The sequence below is a fragment of the Prunus mume genome, linkage group LG2 (genome assembly GCF_029339155.1).
Source record: "Prunus mume cultivar Tortuosa linkage group LG2, ASM2933915v1, whole genome shotgun sequence".
In the NCBI taxonomy this organism is placed as follows: Eukaryota; Viridiplantae; Streptophyta; class Magnoliopsida; order Rosales; family Rosaceae; genus Prunus; species Prunus mume.
In genome coordinates, this window is record NC_142699.1 from 13,327,247 (window position 1) to 13,350,249 (window position 23,003).

Here is a 23,003-nt window from a genome sequence, read left to right on the forward strand (position 1 = left end):
AAAGTGAACACCTAGCACCGGTGGCCCAAGTGGTCACGGGACATTTGATGTGGTCGCTTACATTTTATGATGAGAAGTTACATACAGACAACGTAACTACTTTGGCGGGTAAGTTTATGAAGTAAGTTACAAACCCAACAACAAACGAAGCCAACCGTTTTCTAAGGACGGAAAGAGAGAATAAAAAAGATTAGAAAAAGATGGCGAAGGAGGCAAAGACAATTAAGTGAGGAAGGCGGTGGGCCCACTGAGGGGCTGAATCTCAGAGAGGTTCATGCACCTTTGCCCTGTTTTCGCCTTCTCCTTCATCGTTTCCAAAATGAGAAAAAGAAAGTCTTAAACAAAAAATTAAAAAATTAAAAGATATTAAAATTTTGATCGGTTTTCATTTTTTCAGCCAAAATATAATCAACCAGTTATTGTGTCTCGGCAACAATGAAGAATAACAAGACCAATAAGAATAGCTCCTCTTCGTCTTCTTCTTCTTATTATTATTCTTGTTCTCTCTCTTTCTCCTTCTCTTCAACTTCTTCCTGTTCCTTGTCACCGAATTTTACCTTACTGAGGCGGTCTCATATTTTCCACAGCTATCACCATCCTCTGCAGGTCAGTAGCGTAAGATCTTTGCTCAAAGCTCTAATCTTTGCTGACCCAAATGCATTATGTGTGGTTTGGATCTTGTTTTCTTTCAATGTATCAACGAATTTTATGGAAAGCCCATTTGGGTATTGTCTGCTAGCGAGATAATCTTTGGAAAGTCTTAAAGATTGGAATTTTAAGCCACCCATTTCCTCAAAGTAAACATAATTGATGTGATTCAGTGTTTCTCAGCTTAAAGTTGCATTGCTGGAAGCCGATGTTTCCTTTTCTGAGCTAAATTTTAAGACTTGGGTATTTTCGGCCTGCAATGTATTTTTCAGGAAGTACAAAATCAAACCATTAAAGCGAACAGTAATCTTTCATTTTTTAGTTTATGTATCATAGACTAACTAATCTTTCTGATTCTTTTTAAAGAAGGCTTTGCATTGTGTTTATGGCAGATTGAACTGATTTGCTTATTGTATTGGGAGACAAAATTAGAATGTCTGAAGGTGTAGTTTGACATTGGGATGCTTCTCCATAAAATTTTAAACAGAGCATATGCAGCGCATTAGATTTCCTGTAATGGAGGTAAAAGAAGCTTATGACGTTGAGCATATGAGGTCTACACAGAGTATCCAGCATGAGCTGTGGCCTCTTGATGAAATTGATCCAAAGAAGGCAAAATTTCCCTGTTGTTTGGTTTGGACTCCTCTCCCAATAGTCTCTTGGTTGGCACCATTCATTGGACATGTTGGCATTTGCAGGGAGGATGGAGCTATTTTAGATTTCGCAGGTTCCAATTTTGTGAATGCCGATAATTTCGCATTTGGTGCTGTAGCCAGATATCTACAGCTTGATAGAACACAGGTACTGTGTCATGTTGTTCTCACATTCGCCATATTGTGTAATAATTTTGTGCTCCCTCCCCCTTCCTCCCGGCTCTCTAAACACAAACTCCTAAGGGTATTCATTAGTTTGATCTAAAATTGTTCGTGAAAGGCATTTAAATGCATCTTAAAAGTACTCGCTTAGATGAACAGCAATTAGAACTGTAGCCAAATCAAGCATTTGTCTATTTGCTTGTTACTTTGGAAGAAAGAACTAGAATTGACTTCTTAACCTGTTGATCCTTTGACAATTTTGTAATGGAATCTGAAATGTCAAAACAGTGTTGTTTTGCCGCAAATCTGGGTGGCCACACTTGCAAGAGTGGCTACAAGCATGCAGAGTTTGGGACGGCAATCACATGGGATGATGCCCTGCAGTCAAGTTCACGGTACTTCGAACACAAAACCTACAACCTTTTCACTTGCAACTGCCATTCTTTCGTAGCCAACTGTCTGAATCGGCTATTCTATGGTGGATCAATGAGTTGGAACATGATCAATGTGGCAGGCTTAGTACTGCTCAAGGGGCAATGGGTTGACGCCATGTCCGTCTTGAGGTCGTTCCTCCCTTTTCTATTGGTGCTCTCTCTAGGTGTTTTCATGGTTGGATGGCCTTTCTTGGTTGCGCTTCTCTCTTTCTCTCTCCTCCTCGTGGTGTGGTTTCTACTGGCAAATTATTGTTTCAAGACCTTGTTAGAGTGCTAGTTCCTGTTTTCACACTAACAGCTTGGAGGAGTAAACAGATGTTATGTAGTAAAGTTCCTCTGTATGACTCTGTGGTTCCTGATACAATTTTGCTATAGGTTTTTCTGTGAATATTGTTTCTGATTTCAAGCTGAGTCAACTTATTTAACTATAGTTGATTGATTTGGAAAGCTTATTGACTTTGTACCCTCTCTAACATGCTCGATTTATGATTCAGAATGAGACAGGGAACCCTGTTGCAGCTACAGCAAATTGTAAAATGGGTAAATCTTCAATGCCCATATGGCATGGTCTTGTTTCTCATTTTGGGGAGTTTTTAGGTTCTTTCTATTGAATTTAGGTTATGGAAAACGATGTATTGCAAGTGGTCTTCATCTATTGTAATGGAAGATTAACTTGAGTGTTCATAACTGGCCTATTCGGCAGATGGAATTCTCTAATTTCCAGAGTTATCATTAAATATCAAAACGAACAAAATTTTCTATCCCCAATTTGCAGTGGGGAATGCCCAACACGGGCGGTGTTTGAGGTCACATACAGATTAATCTTATTACATGTAGGGTCCGGTAAGGCAAGTTAAAGTTGAGAAATGCTTAGGAAAACATTTTAGATAAGCAACGGGATGCTCTGCCCCTCAGGTTTAGCTTCCTTGCTTACAGAGTCTTGTATAAACTTGCCTTCTCAAGCTCCATATTTCGGGGCCTTCCAAAGCTTGAAGGCCACTTCGTGCAGAAACCTATCTGCTGGTATCACAAGATTTCCACCGTACTGCATAGAAAGGAACAAATTTCATAATTCATTTGTAAACATGCAATCAGCCATTCTAGTGAAAGTATCATAGTTAAGTGAAATTGAAAATCTTTTAACTCAACATGAGACTTATGACCAGATAATGTATCAGCTCCTAGCTAGGCTAGTACAGTAGAGAAGATCAACTCAGGAGTCAGTTATATCAGTAAATCTCTTAACAATTTCCAGCATGTGCCATGCAGTAAACTCAATATCTGATAATCTCAAATTGTACCTCTTTGAAATCCTTAAATGAGAATGTCTCAGCCATATCCTTGCGAGTTACTGCATATTGCCACTGAGCAATTAACATTGGGCAATGGTGCCTGTTCACAAAGGATAGCTGGAGTTACTAAAGGTATTTCAAGTGTGCAAGAAACCACCAAGTTTTTACTCACCTAACATCCTTTCGTGGTTGAGATCCTTTCATGGTGTAACTTTGACGAGGAACAAGCTTTGAAAGATCAGATTTTTCATCATCTTTTCTAAATGAGACTGACAAGTTGGGATCATCCTCTTCTGAGACCTTCCCATAGCTCGTCACAACAGACAAGTGCAAACGGGCACCAATTTCAGATCCAGGTTGGGCTATTTGCGTTATAGCACCAACCAAAGCATTGAGATATCCCATATCATCAGTAGCCTTGTCTTTTTCAACATTCACCTCACCAGCCCCAACATGCACAAAAACTAAATCGTACTGGCTCGTCTCCACTGTCTTCCCTACTTGAAACCCAAGCAACTTAAGTAACTCAGATGCCCCAAAATCAACTGGCGGTTCAGCACCGGCTGGACTGTTTTTATAAAGAGCATCGATCTGGAACACGCTGAAACCAAGTTTGGTACCAAAAGATTTCAAACTTGCATTGTTTGTAAATATCGCAGCTTTCATCCCCATGAACCTGAAGCATTATGAAAAATGTCACTTAGTTGGCATTGGGTTGTTAAAAGTTCAAAACTTTTTTTTTGAACATTTCCAATTACAACAGACTGAGTGAAACCCAAAAGTTATATTACCTTTCTGATATGGTAACCAAAGATGTGGATCTCACTGTATCATGGTAAGCTTCATATGCATCCAGCAGTAATGCAAACTCTCTAACTATTCTCTCATCCTCGCTTTCTGCAATCTAAATTCAAGTAAATCCCGGTGCTGGGAAGTTGGAAAGGAAAGGAGTAAAAGCACGCCAAAATGAACCCTCAGAAGAGAGAGAGAGAGAGAGAGAAGCAGGCGACCGCTCAGAGGAGAGAGAGGCCGTGCGAGGTTTTCTCTTAAGTCAGAAAAAAAAAAGGACCCGACCTGCCCAGGCCGCCTAGGCGGGCGTCTAGAGTGAAATCGCCCGCCTAGCGCCTAGGCCGATTTTTCGAAGACCCAAATACCAAAAAGAAGTATATTTGAATTGCATTTCAGGTCGCATATGACAAATCAACAAACTTGATCGAACCCTAGAGTTCACTTGAGAAGAAAACAAGCCTCATGTTATTAATAATTAAATTATCTATTAAAAGAGAATAATTTTCAGAGAGAGCAAGAGACATTGAAAGAGTTAAAACCTGAGGGAGGGGCAATGGGGAGGCTCAAGAAGCCACAGGAAGCTTTAGAAGCGAGAGAGTGGAGATGGATGTGTGATGGGTCGACGAAACGGACCAACCCATCTCCGTACAAAACCACAGCTCGGCTTGGCTTGTCCGCCATTGCTGTATCTCTAATCACTGATCGAGGTTTACAACCAGCTGTGAGAGGAGGAAGACGAGGACTGATTTTGGGAAGGCGTGGGGTATGAATGAATTGATATGGGGAATATTGTGCACGTGGCGGGGTTTGGAGGAGATAACAGCAAAAGCTAGATGCCTCTGAAGGCGAGATAATGACAGGGAGAAAGCGGTAATTTTAGATTTTTATTTTCGAGAAATGGTAAATTAAGAACTCAGAAACTCACTTCACATGAGGACTTGTAGCTCAAATAATCAAAAGCAAGTTATTCGTGCACACACAACTTCAAGTGTTCGAATCCAGTCTTTTCCAATATCGATTTTTTACATTGAAATAGCAGTGTATGATTGTATCGACACAGACACGGTAGAATACATGTTGCATGGAATTTCTTCTCCTCTTCGCCAGTGGAGTCCCTTCTCCATGCTGCTTGTTTCTCAGTTTGACTGCTCTGCCTCAGTAAAGGATCGAATGGATCAGAAACAAGAAGAATGCTGGGACTTGGAGGTATGCAAGTGTGCATTTTAGCCTTGCCCTTCTACCTTTTCCATGCTCTGCTATTCGATTCTTGCTTGAGATGAGAGTAGAATCTTCTTAATCTGTCTTTAATTCTTTGTTGTGTTACAACTACCTTACCTGTGACAAAGCTACTAGTTTATTCACAATTAAAATTTGTTGTTAAAAAATTGTAAATAAATTACTGTAGGATGTAATTAACTTAAATTTGTAATGGCATACATCTTTGTGATATTTGTGATATTATGTTTAAATTTGCAGGGGCAAATAATGCCAAGAAACCTAGCCCTGCTTGGGAATCTTAAGCAACTTGCTCCCAAGTTAGGATTTCTTCCCTATTTCTCTCCCTGATGCTTCCACTGTCCCCAGTGCAGAGTGGGGGCCCAAGGCCCTAAAAGAATATTTATTTGTTTCAGCTTTTCATACTGTATTGTGAAATGAAGGTTCTTGAATATGAAGTTATTCGCTTTGAAAATTCTTAGACAACGATGTTGCAGTCAGCCTATTAATTAGTTTTGTCACTGAAGCAGCTCATATGACTCGTGACCAAGTCTCCTGCTTTAGAGAAGGACAGTTCGGTTGACAGTTCCGAGAGGAAAAGATGTAGGTACGAAGAAACTCTGGCATTGACTCACTGAAGCCACCATTATTCTCCTTTTACTTGTGTGATTACGATAATAATCCAGTTTGCTACAATTCAGAAAAATACTGGTTTATTTTCTTATATTCAAAGAATCATGAAAACTTGTTCTCCTAGGAATGGCGAGAGGAAACTACTCTTTCCTATTCCCTCTTCAACAGTCAGCAGTTTGAGAAAGTTCCTTCCTCTTTCGTCCCGTTTACCATTGGGGAACCAAGTATTCTGCCATTCAAAATCCTGCTACTATTCACCATTTATAAACAAGTATCTTCTCATGCCTTGAGCTGCAAACCTTCCAAGACCAAGATAACATGATCAAGTGTCCTCCCTACCCTGTTTTTCTTCTATTACTATTCTTTAGGATATTCTTGGCCATGGCACAAAACACAACCATCCCAATCAATGTGGGGGTGGTTCTTGACTTAGATTCCCGGTTAGGGAAAATAGGGTTGAGCTGCATCAACATGGCCCTCTCTGACTTCTATGCCTCTCATTCTAACTACAATACTAGACTGGTCCTGCACACAAGGGACTCCACGAGAGATGTTGTTGTTGCAGCTGATGCAGGTTCCCTCTCTATTGATCTTCTCTTTTTAATGTTTTGCTTTTTGTTTCACCCAAATATTTTTGAACCATCAATTTCTTTTTTATTATTTATTAGCATGTTAAAGGTATCATATCTTGTTGAAGTACTTGCTGGGGAAAAGCGGCTTAGATTAGAGTCATGCTTGTAATACGTCATTGGATTCGTAATGAATCATTAATTGATACACAAAGAATTAAAATATCATCAGTGTGTAACTTAACTTAAAACTCTCACCTTTGAAACAGCGCTAGACTTAATAAAGAATGTTGAAGTGCAAGCCATCATAGGGCTAAAATCATCAAAGCAAGCCAACTTTGTAATTGATGTTGGAGATAAAGCTCAGGTGCCCATAATGTCATTTTCAGCAACAAGCCCTTCTCTTCGGGGTTCATATTTTTTCCGAATTGCACAGAATGACTCATCTCAGGTTAGAGCCATAAGTACCATCATCCAAGCCTTTGGTTGGAGTGAGGCAGTGCCCATCAGCGTGGACAATGAGTTTGGGGAGGGAGTGATACCTTACCTGACTACTGCTTTGCAAGAAGTAGGTGCCCGTATCCCTTATTGGAGTGTCATTCCTTCAAAGGCCACCGATGGCCAAATTGTTGCAGAGCTTTACAGGTTGATGTCAATGCAAACCAGGGTCTTCATAGTGCACATGTTGCCTTCTCTAGGCTCTCGGTTTTTTGCCAAGGCAAAAGACATTGGCATGATGGAGGAAGGTAATGTTTGGATAACGACGAATGGGATGGCTAACTCTTTTAGTACCTCCAGCTCTTCTGTCGACATAGATAACATGCAAGGGGTGTTAGGTTTAAAGACTTATGTTCCAAACACAAAAGAGCTTGAAAATTTTAGAGCTAGATGGCAAACAAAATTCCAACAAGACAATCCAACTATCCTTAACGTTAAATTGGATGTTTTTGGACTTTGGGCTTATGATGCCGCTTGGGCATTAGCCCTGGCAGTTGAGAAGGTTGGGGGTACAAACTTCAGCTTCCGAAAGATGAACAGTTCTCATAATTCCACTGATCTGGGAAGCTTAGAGGTCTCTCAAGGCGGTCCTGAACTTGTCCGAGAGCTATCAAGTACAAGATTCAGAGGCCTTTCAGGAGATTTCAGCCTTATTAATGGGCAACTACAATCATCAACTTTTCAGGTAGTTAATGTGAACGATAATGGGGAAAGAGGAATTGGATATTGGACACCCCAAAATGGACTTGTGAGGAACATAATTTCAACTAGAAACACAAACAGATACTCTACTTCTAATGCCAGTCTTGGACCTATTATATGGCCTGGAGACACCACCTTGGCTCCAAGGGGCTGGCAGATTCGCCCGAATGGGACCATAAAAGTTCTGGTCCCGGTGAAGGTAGGGTTTGAAGAATTTGTAACTGTGAGACATGATTTTAGCACAAACACAACCAAGGTCACTGGATTCTGCATAGAAGTCTTTGACGCAGTAATAAAAGCATTACCATATCCTGTTCCTTATGAGTTTTATCCCTTTGCAAAACCTAATGGGAAGATTGCTGGCAGGTACTGGAGACACCACCTTGGCTCCAAGGGGCTGGCAGATTCGCCCGAATGGGACCATAAAAGTTCTGGTCCCGGTGAAGGTAGGGTTTGAAGAATTTGTAACTGTGAGACATGATTTTAGCACGAACACAACCAAGGTCACTGGATTCTGCATAGAAGTCTTTGACGCAGTAATAAAAGCATTACCATATCCTGTTCCTTATGAGTTTTATCCCTTTGCAAAACCTAATGGGAAGATTGCTGGCAGGTACAATGATTTGGTCAATCAAGTGTTTCTTGGGTATAACTTTTTTCTTGCTGATTTCATATTTTATTCTTAGCAAAATTATCCAATGTCTTTACTCAAACATTGGCATTTTCACTTGACAGAACTACGATGCTGCAGTTGGAGACATAACTATTAGAGCAAACAGATCCTTGTATGTTGACTTCTCATTGCCATTCACAGAATCTGGAATATCAATGGTGGTGCCTATCAAAGGCAAACATGACGCTAAAAGCACATGGGTGTTCTTGAAGCCTTTGACATGGGATCTTTGGGTTACAAGCGGCTGTTTTTTCATATTCATTGGTTTTGTGGTCTGGTTTCTTGAACATCCGATAAACGAACACTTTCGTGGGTCGCCACATCACCAAATTGGCACAAGCTTTTGGTTCGCCTTCTCAACCATGGTTTTTGCACACCGTAAGCTCCCTTCATGTTAAACTATTTTCTAGTCTTTAGTGGTGATTAATGCTTTGTAGAACCACTTGTCCAACTAACCAAAACTACTCAAAACCCAATTGGAAAAATGAGCTTTGACCGTTTACATATTCTATGACTCATGGCCGTCCATTTCTGTTTTCTTTTGAGTTTTTCTAACAGGGGAACGAGTAGTGAGCAACTTGGGTAGGTTTGTAGTGATCATATGGTGCTTTGTTGTCCTGGTACTGACTCAAAGCTACACTGCCAGTTTATCATCAATCTTAACAATTCAACAGCTCCAACCAATAGTTACTGATGTGAATCTTCTCTTGAAGAATGGGGACAATGTTGGCTACCAAGCAGGTTCTTTTATTTATGAGATTTTGAGCCAGCTAGGATTTCAGGATGATAAACTTAGAACTTATAGGTCCGCAGAAGAATTGGATGAACTTCTTCGAAACGGGAATGAAAATGGAGGTATTTCTGCAGCGTTTGATGAAACCCCCTACATGAAACTTTTTCTTGCAACCTATTGCTCAAAATATACCCTTGTTGAGCCAACATTCAAAGCCGATGGTTTTGCCTTTGTAAGTTGATCACTTGCTGTTTTTCTCTTTCTCTATCAGAGCCTCTCTGGCTTTCTCTCGTTTAATACATGTTTTCTGATGTGGGATTTTTTTTCTTCTTCTCTTTTTGACCTGCAGGTCTTCCAAAAAGGTTCACTTCTGACACTAGATGTTTCAACGGCAATCACTCAAGTGCACGAGGGATATAAAATGAAGGCCATCGAGGCCAAGTGGTTCAAGAAAAAAGCAAGCTGTTCAAACCCCAACACCGCTGGCTCTTACGACACTCTTAGCCTTGATAGCTTTTGGGGCCTCTTCATTGTTGCCGGTGTTGCTTCATCACTATCTCTCCTCATATATGTAGCTATGTTCCTCTATGAGCATGGCCACATCTTGACATGCGTTGATTCAAAAGCCTCATTTCGGACAAGAATTCGTGAAGTACTAAGAGCATATGACCAAGAAGACAAGAAAAGCAAAAAAGATAATGTTCAAGGAATCGCTGCGGTTGAATCTTCACCGAACACCAACTGTCTCTGCCTCAGAAGGCCATCAAGATCAAGGCACCCAAATAAGATTGTACCAGAAATCGTTCTTGAAGAGGAAGGAACAACTTGTACTCAGCCTAGTGAGTTGAATCCGAATGTTCAAGCAACCCAAGAAATTGAATGTGGTATCGAGTTAACGGCTATAACATAAACCATGGATTCTTGCTATGGTTTGTTTGAAGCTTAATTTGTAGTTTAAATCTTTATTGTGTAGTATATAAGATGTATGCATGCAGCAGTGGTTTTGATGTTTCTTGGTTATGAGCCTAATTTATATAAGATATGACAGTAGCATAAATAAAATGTCTTACATTGCTAATTATGATTTTAATACATGATTTCGTAAATTTAATGAATCTATTAACAAGATACATAATTAGTAATCACTAATCGAGGTTTACAACCAGCTGTAAAAGAGGAAGATGAAGACTGATTTTGGGAAGCGTAGGGTATGAATGATATTATGGGGAATATTGCGCATGTGGCGTGGTTTGGAGGCGATAACGGCAAAAGCTAGGTGCCTCTCTCAAGGATATGGGGGAGAGAGTGGTAATTTTAGATTTTTATTTCTGAGAAATGGTCCTTCACAAAAATAGTAGGGTAGGAGCAGTTATTCAAGCACACAGGTCCAGTGCTTGAATTGCCTTTCTCACAGAAGGTCCAGTGTCCGAATCCCCTCTCCTCTAATATCGCTTGTATCTATCTACATTGAAATAGCAGCGCATGATTGTCATGGATATCGCCACAGTAGAATACATGTTGCATGGAATTTCTTCTCCTCTTCGCCAGTGGAGTCCTTTCTCCATCCTGCTTGTTTCTCAATCTGACTGCTCTGCCTCAGTAAAGGATCGAATGGGTCACAAACAAGAAGAATGTTTGGAATTGGAGGTATGCAAGTTTGCATTTTAGCCTTGCCCTTCTACTTTTTCCGTACTCTGCTATATATCGATTCTTGCTTGAGATGAGAGTAGAAAATCTTCTTAATCAGATCTTAATGTTTAGGCTAATCGTACCAATTCTCTGTTGTGTGTTAAAACTAGCTTACCTGTGACAAAACTACTAGTTTATTCACAATACATCGGATCTAGAAGTGTAAAATTCTAAAATTTGTTATTGATATGCTCCCTTACCCATGAATGCCAAGAAAGAAACCTAGCCCTTCTGGCTCTTTCGTGTATCTCAAATAAAAAAATGTAAATTCATTACTGTAGGATGTAATTAACTTAAATTTGTAATGCCATGTATCTTTGTGGTAATTTGTTTGAATTTGCAGATGCAAAGAATGCCAAGAAACCTAGCCCTGCTTTAGAGTTGATGTGGGTTTTCCCCTTCCTGAAGGCTTCGCCTCTCCTGCAGACAGTTACATTAAGGGTGGTAAATGTGCATAGTCTTGAGCAAATGGTCTTCAACGCCACCTGAAGCGACTATGTTGGACTGGGGGATGGATTGGAGGTGAAGGTACCAAAAGAGTTGAAACTTGAGTTGTTTGGCTTTCATCCCCATAAGACCTGAAGCTTTATGAAAAGTCAAGTTAGTTCACATTGTGCTGATAACAGTAAATCACATTTTTTACCATTTCCAATTACAACTGACTGAGCAAAAACCAGAAGTCATATTACCTTTCTGATAAGGTATTCTTAGGATTTCTTCCCTCTTTCTACCCCCAAAGTGCAGAAGTCCCCAAATCATAAAAGCCTTTCTCGTTGGTAGAGTGGGGCCCCAGTTGGCTTGGGTTTAAGCTTTGATATGGTCTTCCTCTCAGCTTTTCTTACTGTGGTGAAATGAAGGTTCTGGTATGAACCTATTTGCAAAGGAAAACAACTAATACATATTAAATGTTGCATTGAGCTTATTAATTAGTTTTATCAAATTGTCACTGAAGCAGGTCATTTGACTCGTGACTAAGTCTCCTGCTTTTGAGAAGGACAGTTTGGTTGACATTTTGGGTCAAGAGAGGAAACGATGTAAGTACGAAGAAACTCTGCCATTGAGTCAATGAAGTCACCATTGTTCTCCTTTTACTTCTATGATTACTATAATAATCCAGTTTGCTACTCTTCAGAAAAATAATTCACTAAGGCACATTTTCTATCTAAAATACTCGTTTCTTTTCTTATATTCAAAGAACCATGAAAGCTTGTTCTCTTAGGAATGGGGGAGGAAACCACTCTTTCCTATTCCCTCATCAGCAATCAGCAGTTTGAGAAAGTTCCTTCCTCTTTCCTCCCATTTACCATGGAGAACCAAACCAAGTATTTTGCCATTCGAAATCCTGCTACCATTCACCATTTATAAACATGTTTCTTCTTCCTCATGCCTTGAGTTGCAAACCTTTCAAGATATTCAAACATGACCAAGTGTCCTCCTAACCCTGTTTTTCTTCTCTTCCTATTCTTTAGGATTTTCTTGGTCATGGCACAAAACACAACCATCCCAATCAATGTGGGTGTGGTTCTTGACTTAGATACCCAGTTTGGGAAAATAGAGTTGAGCTGCATCAACATGGCCCTCTCTGACTTCTATGCCTCTCATTCTAACTACACTACTAGACTGGTCCTGCACACAAGGGACTCCGCTAGAGATGTTGTTGTGGCAGCTGATGCAGGTTCTCTCTATTGATCTTCTCTTTTTAATGTTTTGCTTTTTGTTTCACCCGAGTATTTTTTAACCATCAATTTATTTTTTATTATTTATTAGTTAGCATGTTAAAGGTATCATATCTTGAAGTACTTGCTGGGGAAAGTGGCTTAGATTAGAGTTGTGTTTGTAATACTTCATCGGATTCATAATGAACCATCAATTGATGCACAAAGAATTAAAATTGTATCAGCGTGTAACTTAACTTAAAACTCTCATCTTTGAAACAGCGCTAGACTTAATAAAGAATGTTGAAGTGCAAGCCATCATAGGGCTAGAATCATCAATGCAAGCCAACTTTGTAATTGATCTTGGAGATCAAGCTCAGGTGCCCATAATCTCATTTTCAGCAACAAGCCCTTCTCTCCGGGGTTCATATTTTTTCCGAATTGCACAGAATGACTCATCTCAAGTTAGAGCCATTGGTGCCCTCATCCAAGCTTTTGGTTGGAGAGAAGCAGTGCCCGTCAGCATTGACAATGAGTTCGGGGAGGGACTAACACCTTACCTGACTACTGCCTTGCAAGAAGTTGGTGCTGGTATCCCTTATTGGAGTCTCATTCCTTCAATGGCCACTGATGACCAAATTATTGAAGAGCTTCACAGGTTGATGTCAATGCAAACCAGGGTATTCATAGTGCACATGTCGCCTTCACTTGGCTCTCGGTTTTTTGCTAAGGCAAGAGACATTGGCATGATGGAGGAAGGTAATGTTTGGATAACAACGAATGGGATGACTAACTCTTTTAGTTCCTCCAGTTCTTCTGTCGATATATATAACATGCAAGGAGTGTTAGGTATAAAGACTAATGTTCCAAACACAAAAGAACTTGAAAATTTTAGAGCTAGATGGCAAATAAAATTCCAACAAGACAATCCAACTATCCTTAACGTTAAATTGGATGTTTTTGGACTATGGGCTTATGATGCTGCTTGGGCATTAGCCCTGGCGGTTGAGAAGGTCAGGGGTACAAACTTCAGCTTCCAAAAGATGAACAGTTCTCATAATTACACTGTTTTGGGAAGCTTAGAGGTCTCTCAAGGCGGTCCTGAACTTGTCCGAGAGCTATCAGGTACGAGATTCAGAGGCCTTTCAGGAGATTTCAGTCTTATTAATGGGCAACTACAATCATCAACTTTTCAGGTAGTTAATGTGAACGATAATGGGGAAAGAGGAATTGGATATTGGACACCCCAAAATGGACTTGTGAGAAACATAAATTCGAACAGAAACACAAACAGATACTCTACTTCTAATGCCAGTCTTGGACCTGTTATATGGCCTGGAGACACCACCTTGGCTCCAAGGGGCTGGCAGATTCGCACGAACGGGACCTTAAAAGTCCTCGTCCCAGTGAAGCAAGGGTTTGAAGAATTAGTAAGTGTGGTACATGATCCTAGCACTAACACAGCCAAGGTCACTGGTGGATACTGCATAGAAGTCTTTGACGCTGTAATAAAAGCATTACCATATCCTGTTCCTTATGAGTTTTATCCCTTTGCAAATCCTAATGGGCAGAGCGCTGGCAGTTACAATGGTTTGATCAATCAAGTGTTTCTTGGGGTAGACCTCACATTCTATGCCTCTTTTTTTTTTTCTTCCTTTATTGCTGATATTCACATTTTATTCTAGCAAAATTATCCAATTTCTTCACTGACAAATTGGCATTTTTACTTGGCAGAACTATGATGCTGCAGTTGGAGACATAACTATTAGAGCAAACAGATCCTTGTATGTTGACTTTACATTGCCATTCACAGAATCTGGGATATCAATGGTCGTCCCCATCAAAGGCAATGATGGCGGTAAAAACACATGGGTGTTCTTGAAGCCTTTGACGTGGGATCTCTGGGTTACAATAGGCTGTTTTTTCATATTCATTGGTTTTGTGGTCTGGTTTCTTGAACACCGGATAAACGAAGACTTTCGTGGGCCTCCACATCACCAAATTGGCACAAGCTTTTGGTTCGCCTTCTCAACCATGGTTTTTGCACACCGTAAGTTCCACGCTTTCTTTTATATATATATAATTTATGTCTATGTCTTAAAACTCAAAACCCAAATGGTAAAATGAGCTTTGCTTACTGTTTACATATTTTATGACTCATTTCTGTTTTCTCTTGAATTTTTCTAACAGGGGAACGAGTAGTGAGCAACTTGGGTAGGTTTGTAGTGATCATATGGTGCTTTGTCGTCCTTGTACTGACTCAAAGCTACACTGCCAGTTTATCATCAATCTTAACAATTCAACAGCTCCAACCAATAGTTACTGATGTGAACCTTTTCTTGAAGAATGGGGACAACGTTGGTTACCAAGAAGGCTCTTTTATTCATGGGATTTTGAGTCAGCTGGGGTTTAAGGAAGATAAACTTAGGACCTATAATTCCGTAGAAGAATTAGATAAACTTCTTCAGAACGGGAATGAAAATGGAGGTATTTCTGCTGCTTTTGATGAAACACCCTACATGAAACTTTTTCTTGCAACTTATTGCTTGAAATATACCCTGGTCGAGCCAACATTTAAAGCCGATGGTTTTGCCTTTGTAAGTTGATCACTTGCTGTTTTTCTCTCTGGCTTTCTTTCTCCCGTTTAGTTTAGTACATATTTTACTGATCTGGGATTTTTCTTTTTCTTCTCTCTTCTTTTTGAGTGTGACCTGCAGGTCTTCCAAAAAAGTTCACTTCTCACGCGTGATGTTTCGACGGCAATCACTCAAGTGCATGAGGGAGATAAAATGAAGGCCATCGAGGACAAGTGGTTCAAGAAAACAGCAAGTTGTTCAAACCCCAACACCGCGAGCTCTTACGACACTCTTAGCCTTGAAAGCTTTTGGGGCCTCTTCATTGTTGCTGGTGTTGCTTCATCGTTAGCTCTCCTCATCTTTGCAGCCATGTTCCTCTATGAGCATAGCCACATTTTGACATGCGTTGATTCAAAAGCCTCATTTTGGACAAGAATTCGTCAAGTACTAAGAGCATATGATCAACAAGACAAGACTTGGCATGCTTACAAGAAAACCAGAAAAGAAGATGGTGTTCATGGAATAGCTGCGGTTGAATCTTCACCAAACACCAACTGTCTCTGTCTCAGAAGGCCATCAAGATCAAGCAAACCAAATCAAATTGAACCAGAAATTGTTCTTGAAGAGCAGCAGGGAACAACTTCTACTCAGCATAGTGATTTGAATCCGAATGCTATAGAGTTAACGGCTATCACATAAACCATTAAATTTTGCCTTGGTTTGTTTGGCCAGATTCTCTTAAGGGTTTTTGTGAAGCTGAATTTGTATTACAAATCTCCATTGTGGTGGAGTGTACAAATTGTACATGAGTTTCTATTAGTTGATAATGTTGTGGACAAAAATTGCATCATAGAGCCTCAGAAAGCTTCAAAGCATGATCTCCTTGTGGTGTTTTTATTTTTTTTTTATTTTTTTTATGGTCACTTCGGTTTGTGTATCTGGATACTTGTTTGCCATATGTATGCTTATCAGTAGTTTAGCACTTAGATTACTTATTATATCATGATAGTGTATGGTTGCCTTGAGATACCGTAACAATTACATCTTTGTTGTATGGAAGTTCTAACTTCGTCGCAAGTTTCAAGGCCAGTGGAGAATTCTTCTTCTTCTTTTTTTGTTCAAAGTGGAGGATTCTCTGCATCAGTGAAGGATCGAATGGATCAGAAAAAAGAAGAATGTTTGGATTTGGAGGTACGCAAGTTTGGATTTTAGCCATGCCCTTCTACTTTTTCCATACTCTGCTATTCGATTCTTGCTTGAGAGTAGAATTTTCTTAATATGTTTTCAATGTTTGAAGTTACTCATACAAATTATGTTGCGTCACAATTCATCGGTTCTGAAACTTGTTATTAATAAGATTCAAACATAGAAAGAAAAATGAAATTTTTATTGATGATTTGTAGTAATTCTTTTGCATGTGTATCAATGTAATTGGGATACGACGGTAGGTAGCTTAATACGGGCCCCAAACCTCATGGCCGGTCCTTACATTGCTCTGCCCTGTTGCTTAGTTAAACAAAAGTTAATGATCTTTTACAGAATTTAGTAATAAATCTATTAACAAGAGGCACCGTAAATTTTTACAAACACTAGTACGTTCAAATTCACTACAAAAATACCACTCTCTCACTGTACAAAGGCTTTGAATTGACGGAGATAGCTGCGCTCGTAGCGCTTTAAATGTTCAATCCAAATGGATAATCTTGTGATGCGGCCATCCCAGCGTGCCGACACTCGGATGTCTCCCATTCCCGGCAATGCTACTTGTGATCTGCCACAAAACCATTTCAAAATTTTCCTGAATGGAAGTAGAGCTCTGCGTGTGAGATGCTGATGCTTCAGAGTTAAGTTCTTATAAAGATCCTCTGTAGGAAAAGGCTTCAAATTCTCAGTCTTCTTCAACTTCGGTGTGAAAAATGAAACTTGGAAATACTGTGGTGATGTCCCTAGAGGATGTGGTTAACGAAGCAAGTCAGTAAAAAATTTAACAATATTAGATATCATGAAAAGGAGCCATAGGTTCAAACACAAGTCAGATTGTAACTGGAAAATAAAGGTGAGATTGGATGTTTGCATATCGCAGAATAGGATAGCATCTAAAGAGACACAGGCAAGTTACATACTTCAAATAAGGAAGAGTCATGTTTTTCAACAGGTTTGGATGTCGAAACACAAAAGCCTTCCAGTCTTCTTTGTTAATTTTACCATCTTTGTCAGCATCAGCGTCGGCAAATGTCTGCAAGGCAATTGAAATGCCGTGAGTACTAAATTCTCCACAAGCTCTGATTACCACCCAGTAAAACAACATCCAAACTTACACAACTACGTACTGCTTACCTTATCAATGATAGACTCAAGAAGATCATCTGACAATTTCAAGTCGCATTCCATCATTATGGCAATCACCATTTGCTTAACCTGAAACCAAACTGAGGCCACTTAGTTTAAATAATATTGTGTCTGCGTTCATACAAGGTATCGAATCGTAAGTACCCATAAAAACATAAATTTCCTCAGAGACTTGGGCAGTAAAAAATAGTACAAGACTCACTTCTTCTCGCTCAATGAACCCGGTTTGTCTCAGATCATAGAGCCTAAATGCAACTGCAAGTAATTAACAAACAAGAAACATAAGACAACAAGAAAGACGCACACCATTTAGCATTTCCCTTTATAGCAGTAAGACTTACAATCAATTTTATCATCTATAGGGGCATATGGATGGAAGACATTGAGTGCATGAACAAACTCATCAAATTCAATGACACCATTTTTCTTTTCATCAAAGAGATCAAAAACCTAGAAGAGCAAAAACCTGTTCGTGTAAGTAGAGTTGCAGGGAATTATATATATATCCTAGTCAGGTGGTTCAAGATGTTGGCATGAAGCATTTACCCTGTCCAGGAAAAGATTTTCGCCATAGGGAGCTTTGAATAGTGCTAATTGAAGCTCTTCCTGCAACACAATCATCATCCAAATAATTACAATGCATGAAACTAGAAAGAAATAGCACATTTCTTCAAAATTGAATTTGGATGATTCAGAGAAATTTGGCTGACCTTATGAATCGATCCGTCGTCGATAATTGAACTACTCAGCTTCTTAAACAGCTCATACAATGCCTCCAGCTCATTAACGGTAACTGCATCATCATTTCATGCAAGTAAGCAGCACAAACAGCATTCAAAATTTCTCATTAACTATTCATTTCTTTCTTCTTCTCTTTTTCCAAAATCCCCAAAGCAAAAGGAAATAATTCACAATTCGAAGTTCTGCATATATATCGTTTTCTTAATCTTCTGAATATATATTTTTTTTTTAAATATTCCATACATCTGGTTTCATTGGCGAGGACAGACATATCGCCCAAAGCGAAACAGCATTTGGTTTCGCGCGGACGGTAGCTGAAGCAATCGGTCACAGCAAAAACCAACACCTCTATGATCGCTATAAACGGTATAAATGCCACGCAGATACGCTCGCCCAATGATAAAGAACTCGATCTCTGCTCAACCCCAAAAAATTACAACAACAAAAATACGATTAATGATGCTTAATTCATCGGAAAATATAAACAATGGGAAATGAAAATTCGGTCATTTTTACTTTTACCGCGAAATCCATTGTTGTCTGCAACAACTGATCAGATCGAGGCTGCTACTTCTCGCACTTTGTTGCTTTGTGCTTTCCGATGAAAGATGTCCGCATCTGCACCGGAGAGCTTCGTGAGGCGTCTTCTTCTCTCTCGCTGCCTGGATTATACATTTCGTTTCAAAGACGGACGGAGAAGAGAGCGCACGAGACCGCAGGAATAAGTGAACCACAAAGCTTCTGTTTTATCTATGAATAAATGGACCCCACCAAGCTAAACCAACTGTTTATTCTAATCCGACCTCGCCGTGAGTGCTCTTGAGCTAGATTCTGACACGTGGATTTCTGATTGGCTTTGTAGCCCTTGCTTCCATGTGACGCGGCACGACACGACACCTCGCGAGGTCTGAGCCTGTGAAAAATATAGAGCCATCTTGTTAATTCTTGCGGTAATATTTGTCTTCCATAATGCTCAATCATATTTCAAGTTTGGTTCCCATTTGGTCAAATATCAATGAGAAAAAGGACTAATGTTTGGATAACGACGAATAGGATGACTAACTCTTTTAGTTCCAAACACAAAATTCCAACCATCCTTAACGTTAAATTGGATGTTTTTGACTATGGGCTTATGATGCTGCTTGGACATTAGCCCTGGCGGTTGACAAGTTTGGGAGTACAAACTTCAGCTTCCAAAAAGTTTTAGGCATGAACCCCACTATCATTTACTTTCTGATAAGGCATTCTTAGGATTTCTTCCCTCTTTCTGCCCCCCCAGTGCAGAAGTTCCCAAATCCTAAAAGCCCCCCCAGTGCAGAAAAATAATTCAGTAAGGGACATTTTCTATCTAAAATACTGGTTTCTTTTCTTATATTCAAAGAACCATGAAAGCTTGTTCTCTTAGGAATGGGGAGGAAACCACTCTTTTCCCTCATCAGCAATCAGCAGTTTGAGAAAGTTCCTTCCTCTTTCCTCCCATTTACCATGGGGAACCAAACCAAGTATTTTGCCATTCGAAATCCTGCTACCATTCACCATTTATAAACATGTTTCTTCTTCCTCATGCCTTGAGTTGCAAACCTTTCAAGATATTCAGACATGACCAAGTGTCGTCCTAACCCTGTTTTTCTTCTCTTCCTATTCTTTAGGATTTTCTTGGTCATGGCACAAAACAGAACCGTCCCAATCAATGTGGGTGTGGTTCTGGACTTAGATACCCAGTTTGGGAAAATAGAGTTGAGCTGCATCAACATGGCCCTCTCTGACTTCTATGCCTCTCATTCTAACTACACTACTAGACTCTGCACACAAGAGACTCCGCGAGAGATGTCGTTGTGGCACTTGGATTACTTATTATATCATGATAGTGTACGGTTGCCTTGAGATACTGTAACAATTACATCTTCGTTGTATGGAATTGCTAACTTCTTAGCAAGTTTCAAGGCCAGTGGAGAATTCTTCTTTTTTTTTTTTTTTTTCAAAGTGGAGGATTCTCTGCATCAGTAAAGGATCGAATGGATCAGAAAAAAGAAGAATGTTTGGACTCGGAGGTATGCAAGTTTGGATTTTAGCCATGCCCTTCTACTTTTTCCATACTCTGCTATTCGATTCTTGCTTGAGAGTAGAATTTTCTTTACTCATACAAATTATGTTGTGTCACAATCCATCGGTTCTGAAACTTGTTATTAATAAGATTCAAACATAGAAAGAAAAATGAAATTTTTATTGATGATTTGTAGTAATTCTTTTGCATGTGTATCAATGTAATTGGGATACGACGGTAGGTAGCTTAATACGGGCCCCAAACCTCATGGCCGGTCCTTACATTGCTCTGCCCTGTTGCTTAGTTAAACAAAAGTTAATGATCTTTTACAGAATTTAGTAATAAATCTATTAACAAGAGGCACCGTAAATTTTTACAAACACTAGTACGTTCAAATTCACTACAAAAATACCACTCTCTCACTGTACAAAGGCTTTGAATTGACGGAGATAGCTGCGCTCGTAGCGCTTTAAATGTTCAATCCAAATGGATAATCTTGTGATGCGGCCATCCCAGCGTGCCGACACTCGGATGTCTCCCATTCCCGGCAATGCTACTTGTGATCTGCCACAAAACCATTTCAAAATTTTCCTGAATGGAAGTAGAGCTCTGCGTGTGAGATGCTGATGCTTCAGAGTTAAGTTCTTATAAAGATCCTCTGTAGGAAAAGGCTTCAAATTCTCAGTCTTCTTCAACTTCGGTGTGAAAAATGAAACTTGGAAATACTGTGGTGATGTCCCTAGAGGATGTGGTTAACGAAGCAAGTCAGTAAAAAATTTAACAATATTAGATATCATGAAAAGGAGCCATAGGTTCAAACACAAGTCAGATTGTAACTGGAAAATAAAGGTGAGATTGGATGTTTGCATATCGCAGAATAGGATAGCATCTAAAGAGACACAGGCAAGTTACATACTTCAAATAAGGAAGAGTCATGTTTTTCAACAGGTTTGGATGTCGAAACACAAAAGCCTTCCAGTCTTCTTTGTTAATTTTACCATCTTTGTCAGCATCAGCGTCGGCAAATGTCTGCAAGGCAATTGAAATGCCGTGAGTACTAAATTCTCCACAAGCTCTGATTACCACCCAGTAAAACAACATCCAAACTTACACAACTACGTACTGCTTACCTTATCAATGATAGACTCAAGAAGATCATCTGACAATTTCAAGTCGCATTCCATCATTATGGCAATCACCATTTGCTTAACCTGAAACCAAACTGAGGCCACTTAGTTTAAATAATATTGTGTCTGCGTTCATACAAGGTATCGAATCGTAAGTACCCATAAAAACATAAATTTCCTCAGAGACTTGGGCAGTAAAAAATAGTACAAGACTCACTTCTTCTCGCTCAATGAACCCGGTTTGTCTCAGATCATAGAGCCTAAATGCAACTGCAAGTAATTAACAAACAAGAAACATAAGACAACAAGAAAGACGCACACCATTTAGCATTTCCCTTTATAGCAGTAAGACTTACAATCAATTTTATCATCTATAGGGGCATATGGATGGAAGACATTGAGTGCATGAACAAACTCATCAAATTCAATGACACCATTTTTCTTTTCATCAAAGAGATCAAAAACCTAGAAGAGCAAAAACCTGTTCGTGTAAGTAGAGTTGCAGGGAATTATATATATATCCTAGTCAGGTGGTTCAAGATGTTGGCATGAAGCATTTACCCTGTCCAGGAAAAGATTTTCACCATAGGGAGCTTTGAATAGTGCTAATTGAAGCTCTTCCTGCAACACAATCATCATCCAAATAATTACAATGCATGAAACTAGAAAGAAATAGCACATTTCTTCAAAATTGAATTTGGATGATTCAGAGAAATTTGGCTGACCTTATGAATCGATCCGTCGTCGATAATTGAACTACTCAGCTTCTTAAACAGCTCATACAATGCCTCCAGCTCATTAACGGTAACTGCATCATCATTTCATGCAAGTAAGCAGCACAAACAGCATTCAAAATTTCTCATTAACTATTCATTTCTTTCTTCTTCTCTTTTTCCAAAATCCCCAAAGCAAAAGGAAATAATTCACAATTCGAAGTTCTGCATATATATCGTTTTCTTAATCTTCTGAATATATATTTTTTTTTTAAATATTCCATACATCTGGTTTCATTGGCGAGGACAGACATATCGCCCAAAGCGAAACAGCATTTGGTTTCGCGCGGACGGTAGCTGAAGCAATCGGTCACAGCAAAAACCAACACCTCTATGATCGCTATAAACGGTATAAATGCCACGCAGATACGCTCGCCCAATGATAAAGAACTCGATCTCTGCTCAACCCCAAAAAATTACAACAACAAAAATACGATTAATGATGCTTAATTCATCGGAAAATATAAACAATGGGAAATGAAAATTCGGTCATTTTTACTTTTACCGCGAAATCCATTGTTGTCTGCAACAACTGATCAGATCGAGGCTGCTACTTCTCGCACTTTGTTGCTTTGTGCTTTCCGATGAAAGATGTCCGCATCTGCACCGGAGAGCTTCGTGAGGCGTCTTCTTCTCTCTCGCTGCCTGGATTATACATTTCGTTTCAAAGACGGACGGAGAAGAGAGCGCACGAGACCGCAGGAATAAGTGAACCACAAAGCTTCTGTTTTATCTATGAATAAATGGACCCCACCAAGCTAAACCAACTGTTTATTCTAATCCGACCTCGCCGTGAGTGCTCTTGAGCTAGATTCCGACACCTCGCTTGGTGGAGCCCGTCGTACGTCCGAGTGCGTCTGAGCCTATGAAAAATATAGAGCCATCTTATTAATTCCCGCGGTAATATTTTTCTTCCATAATGCTCAATCATATTTCAAGTTTGGTTCCCATTTTGTCAAATATCAATGAGAAAAAGGACTAATGTTTGGATAACGACGAATGGGATGACTAACTCTTTTAGTTCCTCCAGTTCTTCTGTCGACATAGC

General features: G+C 39.6%; 6 protein-coding genes across 23 annotated transcripts; 3 read left to right on the forward strand and 3 right to left on the reverse strand.

Moving 5' to 3' along the window:
- The first annotated feature begins 230 nt into the window (after window positions 1-230).
- On the forward strand, window positions 231-2,349 carry LOC103320551 (protein REVERSION-TO-ETHYLENE SENSITIVITY1). Of its 6 annotated transcripts, none has more exons than XM_008222248.3 (3): window positions 231-606; window positions 1,136-1,449; window positions 1,752-2,349. In XM_008222248.3, the coding sequence occupies exons 2-3, from the start codon at window positions 1,141-1,143 to the stop codon at window positions 2,172-2,174; spliced, it is 732 nt and encodes a 243-aa protein (XP_008220470.1). In that variant the 5' UTR covers window positions 231-606; window positions 1,136-1,140; the 3' UTR covers window positions 2,175-2,349. The 6 variants fall into 6 exon arrangements, with proteins under 6 accessions (XP_008220470.1, XP_016647584.1, XP_088901166.1 ...); XM_016792098.2 differs by having other exon boundaries at window positions 233-615; window positions 1,041-1,449; XM_089045040.1 differs by having other exon boundaries at window positions 233-606; window positions 832-1,449.
- A 257-nt stretch (window positions 2,350-2,606) lies between these two features.
- Window positions 2,607-4,749, reverse strand: LOC148919671 (uncharacterized). Of its 2 annotated transcripts, XM_089045033.1 has the most exons (5): window positions 4,518-4,746; window positions 3,981-4,086; window positions 3,362-3,865; window positions 3,199-3,289; window positions 2,607-2,942 (listed from the first exon to the last, which is right to left on the reverse strand). In XM_089045033.1, exons 1-5 carry the CDS (start codon window positions 4,657-4,659, stop codon window positions 2,856-2,858), a joined length of 930 nt encoding a protein of 309 aa, XP_088901159.1. In that variant the 5' UTR covers window positions 4,660-4,746; the 3' UTR covers window positions 2,607-2,855. The 2 variants fall into 2 exon arrangements, with proteins under 2 accessions (XP_088901159.1, XP_088901160.1); XM_089045034.1 differs by lacking the exon at window positions 3,199-3,289 and having other exon boundaries at window positions 4,518-4,749.
- A 433-nt stretch (window positions 4,750-5,182) lies between these two features.
- On the forward strand, window positions 5,183-10,063 carry LOC107880507 (glutamate receptor 2.7-like). Of its 2 annotated transcripts, none has more exons than XM_089045042.1 (6): window positions 5,183-6,400; window positions 6,665-7,794; window positions 8,042-8,241; window positions 8,330-8,646; window positions 8,827-9,233; window positions 9,351-10,063. In XM_089045042.1, exons 1-6 carry the CDS (start codon window positions 6,145-6,147, stop codon window positions 9,909-9,911), a joined length of 2,871 nt encoding a protein of 956 aa, XP_088901168.1. In that variant the 5' UTR covers window positions 5,183-6,144; the 3' UTR covers window positions 9,912-10,063. The 2 variants fall into 2 exon arrangements, with proteins under 2 accessions (XP_088901168.1, XP_088901169.1); XM_089045043.1 differs by having other exon boundaries at window positions 5,283-6,400; window positions 6,665-7,953; window positions 8,198-8,241.
- Window positions 10,064-10,210: 147 nt separating this feature from the next.
- Window positions 10,211-15,796, forward strand: LOC148919672 (glutamate receptor 2.7-like). Of its 9 annotated transcripts, none has more exons than XM_089045028.1 (8): window positions 10,211-10,648; window positions 11,034-11,553; window positions 11,643-11,724; window positions 12,160-12,365; window positions 12,628-13,961; window positions 14,080-14,395; window positions 14,536-14,942; window positions 15,051-15,796. In XM_089045028.1, coding segments are annotated over exons 3-8 (2,835 nt in total). In that variant the 5' UTR covers window positions 10,211-10,648; window positions 11,034-11,553; window positions 11,643-11,722; the 3' UTR covers window positions 15,621-15,796. The 9 variants fall into 9 exon arrangements, with proteins under 9 accessions (XP_088901154.1, XP_088901153.1, XP_088901150.1 ...); XM_089045027.1 differs by having other exon boundaries at window positions 11,646-11,724; XM_089045024.1 differs by having other exon boundaries at window positions 11,643-12,365.
- A 491-nt stretch (window positions 15,797-16,287) lies between these two features.
- Window positions 16,288-18,797, reverse strand: LOC148919673 (calcineurin B-like protein 10). 2 transcript variants are annotated; one of them, XM_089045035.1, is made up of 9 exons: window positions 18,528-18,797; window positions 18,255-18,426; window positions 17,981-18,063; window positions 17,817-17,876; window positions 17,612-17,720; window positions 17,473-17,525; window positions 17,259-17,339; window positions 17,045-17,157; window positions 16,288-16,867 (listed from the first exon to the last, which is right to left on the reverse strand). In XM_089045035.1, the coding sequence occupies exons 1-9, from the start codon at window positions 18,543-18,545 to the stop codon at window positions 16,810-16,812; spliced, it is 747 nt and encodes a 248-aa protein (XP_088901161.1). In that variant the 5' UTR covers window positions 18,546-18,797; the 3' UTR covers window positions 16,288-16,809. The 2 variants fall into 2 exon arrangements, with proteins under 2 accessions (XP_088901161.1, XP_088901162.1); XM_089045036.1 differs by having other exon boundaries at window positions 18,534-18,788.
- A 1,417-nt stretch (window positions 18,798-20,214) lies between these two features.
- LOC148919674 (calcineurin B-like protein 10) lies at window positions 20,215-22,875 on the reverse strand. 2 transcript variants are annotated; one of them, XM_089045037.1, is made up of 9 exons: window positions 22,455-22,875; window positions 22,182-22,353; window positions 21,908-21,990; window positions 21,744-21,803; window positions 21,539-21,647; window positions 21,400-21,452; window positions 21,186-21,266; window positions 20,972-21,084; window positions 20,215-20,794 (listed from the first exon to the last, which is right to left on the reverse strand). In XM_089045037.1, exons 1-9 carry the CDS (start codon window positions 22,470-22,472, stop codon window positions 20,737-20,739), a joined length of 747 nt encoding a protein of 248 aa, XP_088901163.1. In that variant the 5' UTR covers window positions 22,473-22,875; the 3' UTR covers window positions 20,215-20,736. The 2 variants fall into 2 exon arrangements, with proteins under 2 accessions (XP_088901163.1, XP_088901164.1); XM_089045038.1 differs by having other exon boundaries at window positions 22,461-22,863.
- Window positions 22,876-23,003: the final 128 nt, after the last annotated feature.

Bases quoted from the DNA above. Each gene is read 5' to 3' on its own strand.
- LOC148919674 (XM_089045037.1), bottom strand. The intron at 21,267-21,399 runs GTGAGTCTTGTA...GTTTGGTTTCAG, and splicing joins GGTTCATTGAGCGAGAAGAA to GTTAAGCAAATGGTGATTGC. The intron at 20,795-20,971 runs GTATGTAACTTG...CACATCCTCTAG, and splicing joins ATGACTCTTCCTTATTTGAA to GGACATCACCACAGTATTTC.
- LOC103320551 (XM_008222248.3), top strand. From the start codon at position 1,141: ATGCAGCGCATTAGATTTCCTGTAATGGAGGTAAAAGAAGCTTATGAC. The intron at 1,450-1,751 runs GTACTGTGTCAT...ATGTCAAAACAG, and splicing joins TACAGCTTGATAGAACACAG to TGTTGTTTTGCCGCAAATCT.
- LOC107880507 (XM_089045043.1), top strand. From the start codon at position 6,145: ATGATCAAGTGTCCTCCCTACCCTGTTTTTCTTCTATTACTATTCTTT. The intron at 7,954-8,197 runs GCTGGCAGGTAC...CCTAATGGGAAG, and splicing joins CAAAACCTAATGGGAAGATT to ATTGCTGGCAGGTACAATGA. The intron at 9,234-9,350 runs GTAAGTTGATCA...TTTGACCTGCAG, and splicing joins AAGCCGATGGTTTTGCCTTT to GTCTTCCAAAAAGGTTCACT.
- LOC148919671 (XM_089045033.1), bottom strand. From the start codon at position 4,659: ATGGCGGACAAGCCAAGCCGAGCTGTGGTTTTGTACGGAGATGGGTTG. The intron at 3,866-3,980 runs GTAATATAACTT...ATAATGCTTCAG, and splicing joins TTGGTTACCATATCAGAAAG to GTTCATGGGGATGAAAGCTG. The intron at 3,290-3,361 runs GTGAGTAAAAAC...CTTTGTGAACAG, and splicing joins CAACCACGAAAGGATGTTAG to GCACCATTGCCCAATGTTAA.
- LOC148919673 (XM_089045035.1), bottom strand. The intron at 18,064-18,254 runs GTATGGAATATT...ATGATGATGCAG, and splicing joins CCTCGCCAATGAAACCAGAT to TTACCGTTAATGAGCTGGAG. The intron at 16,868-17,044 runs GTATGTAACTTG...CACATCCTCTAG, and splicing joins ATGACTCTTCCTTATTTGAA to GGACATCACCACAGTATTTC.
- LOC148919672 (XM_089045024.1), top strand. From the start codon at position 12,110: ATGACCAAGTGTCCTCCTAACCCTGTTTTTCTTCTCTTCCTATTCTTT. The intron at 13,962-14,079 runs GTAGACCTCACA...TTTACTTGGCAG, and splicing joins TCAATCAAGTGTTTCTTGGG to AACTATGATGCTGCAGTTGG. The intron at 14,943-15,050 runs GTAAGTTGATCA...CTTCTTTTTGAG, and splicing joins AAGCCGATGGTTTTGCCTTT to TGTGACCTGCAGGTCTTCCA.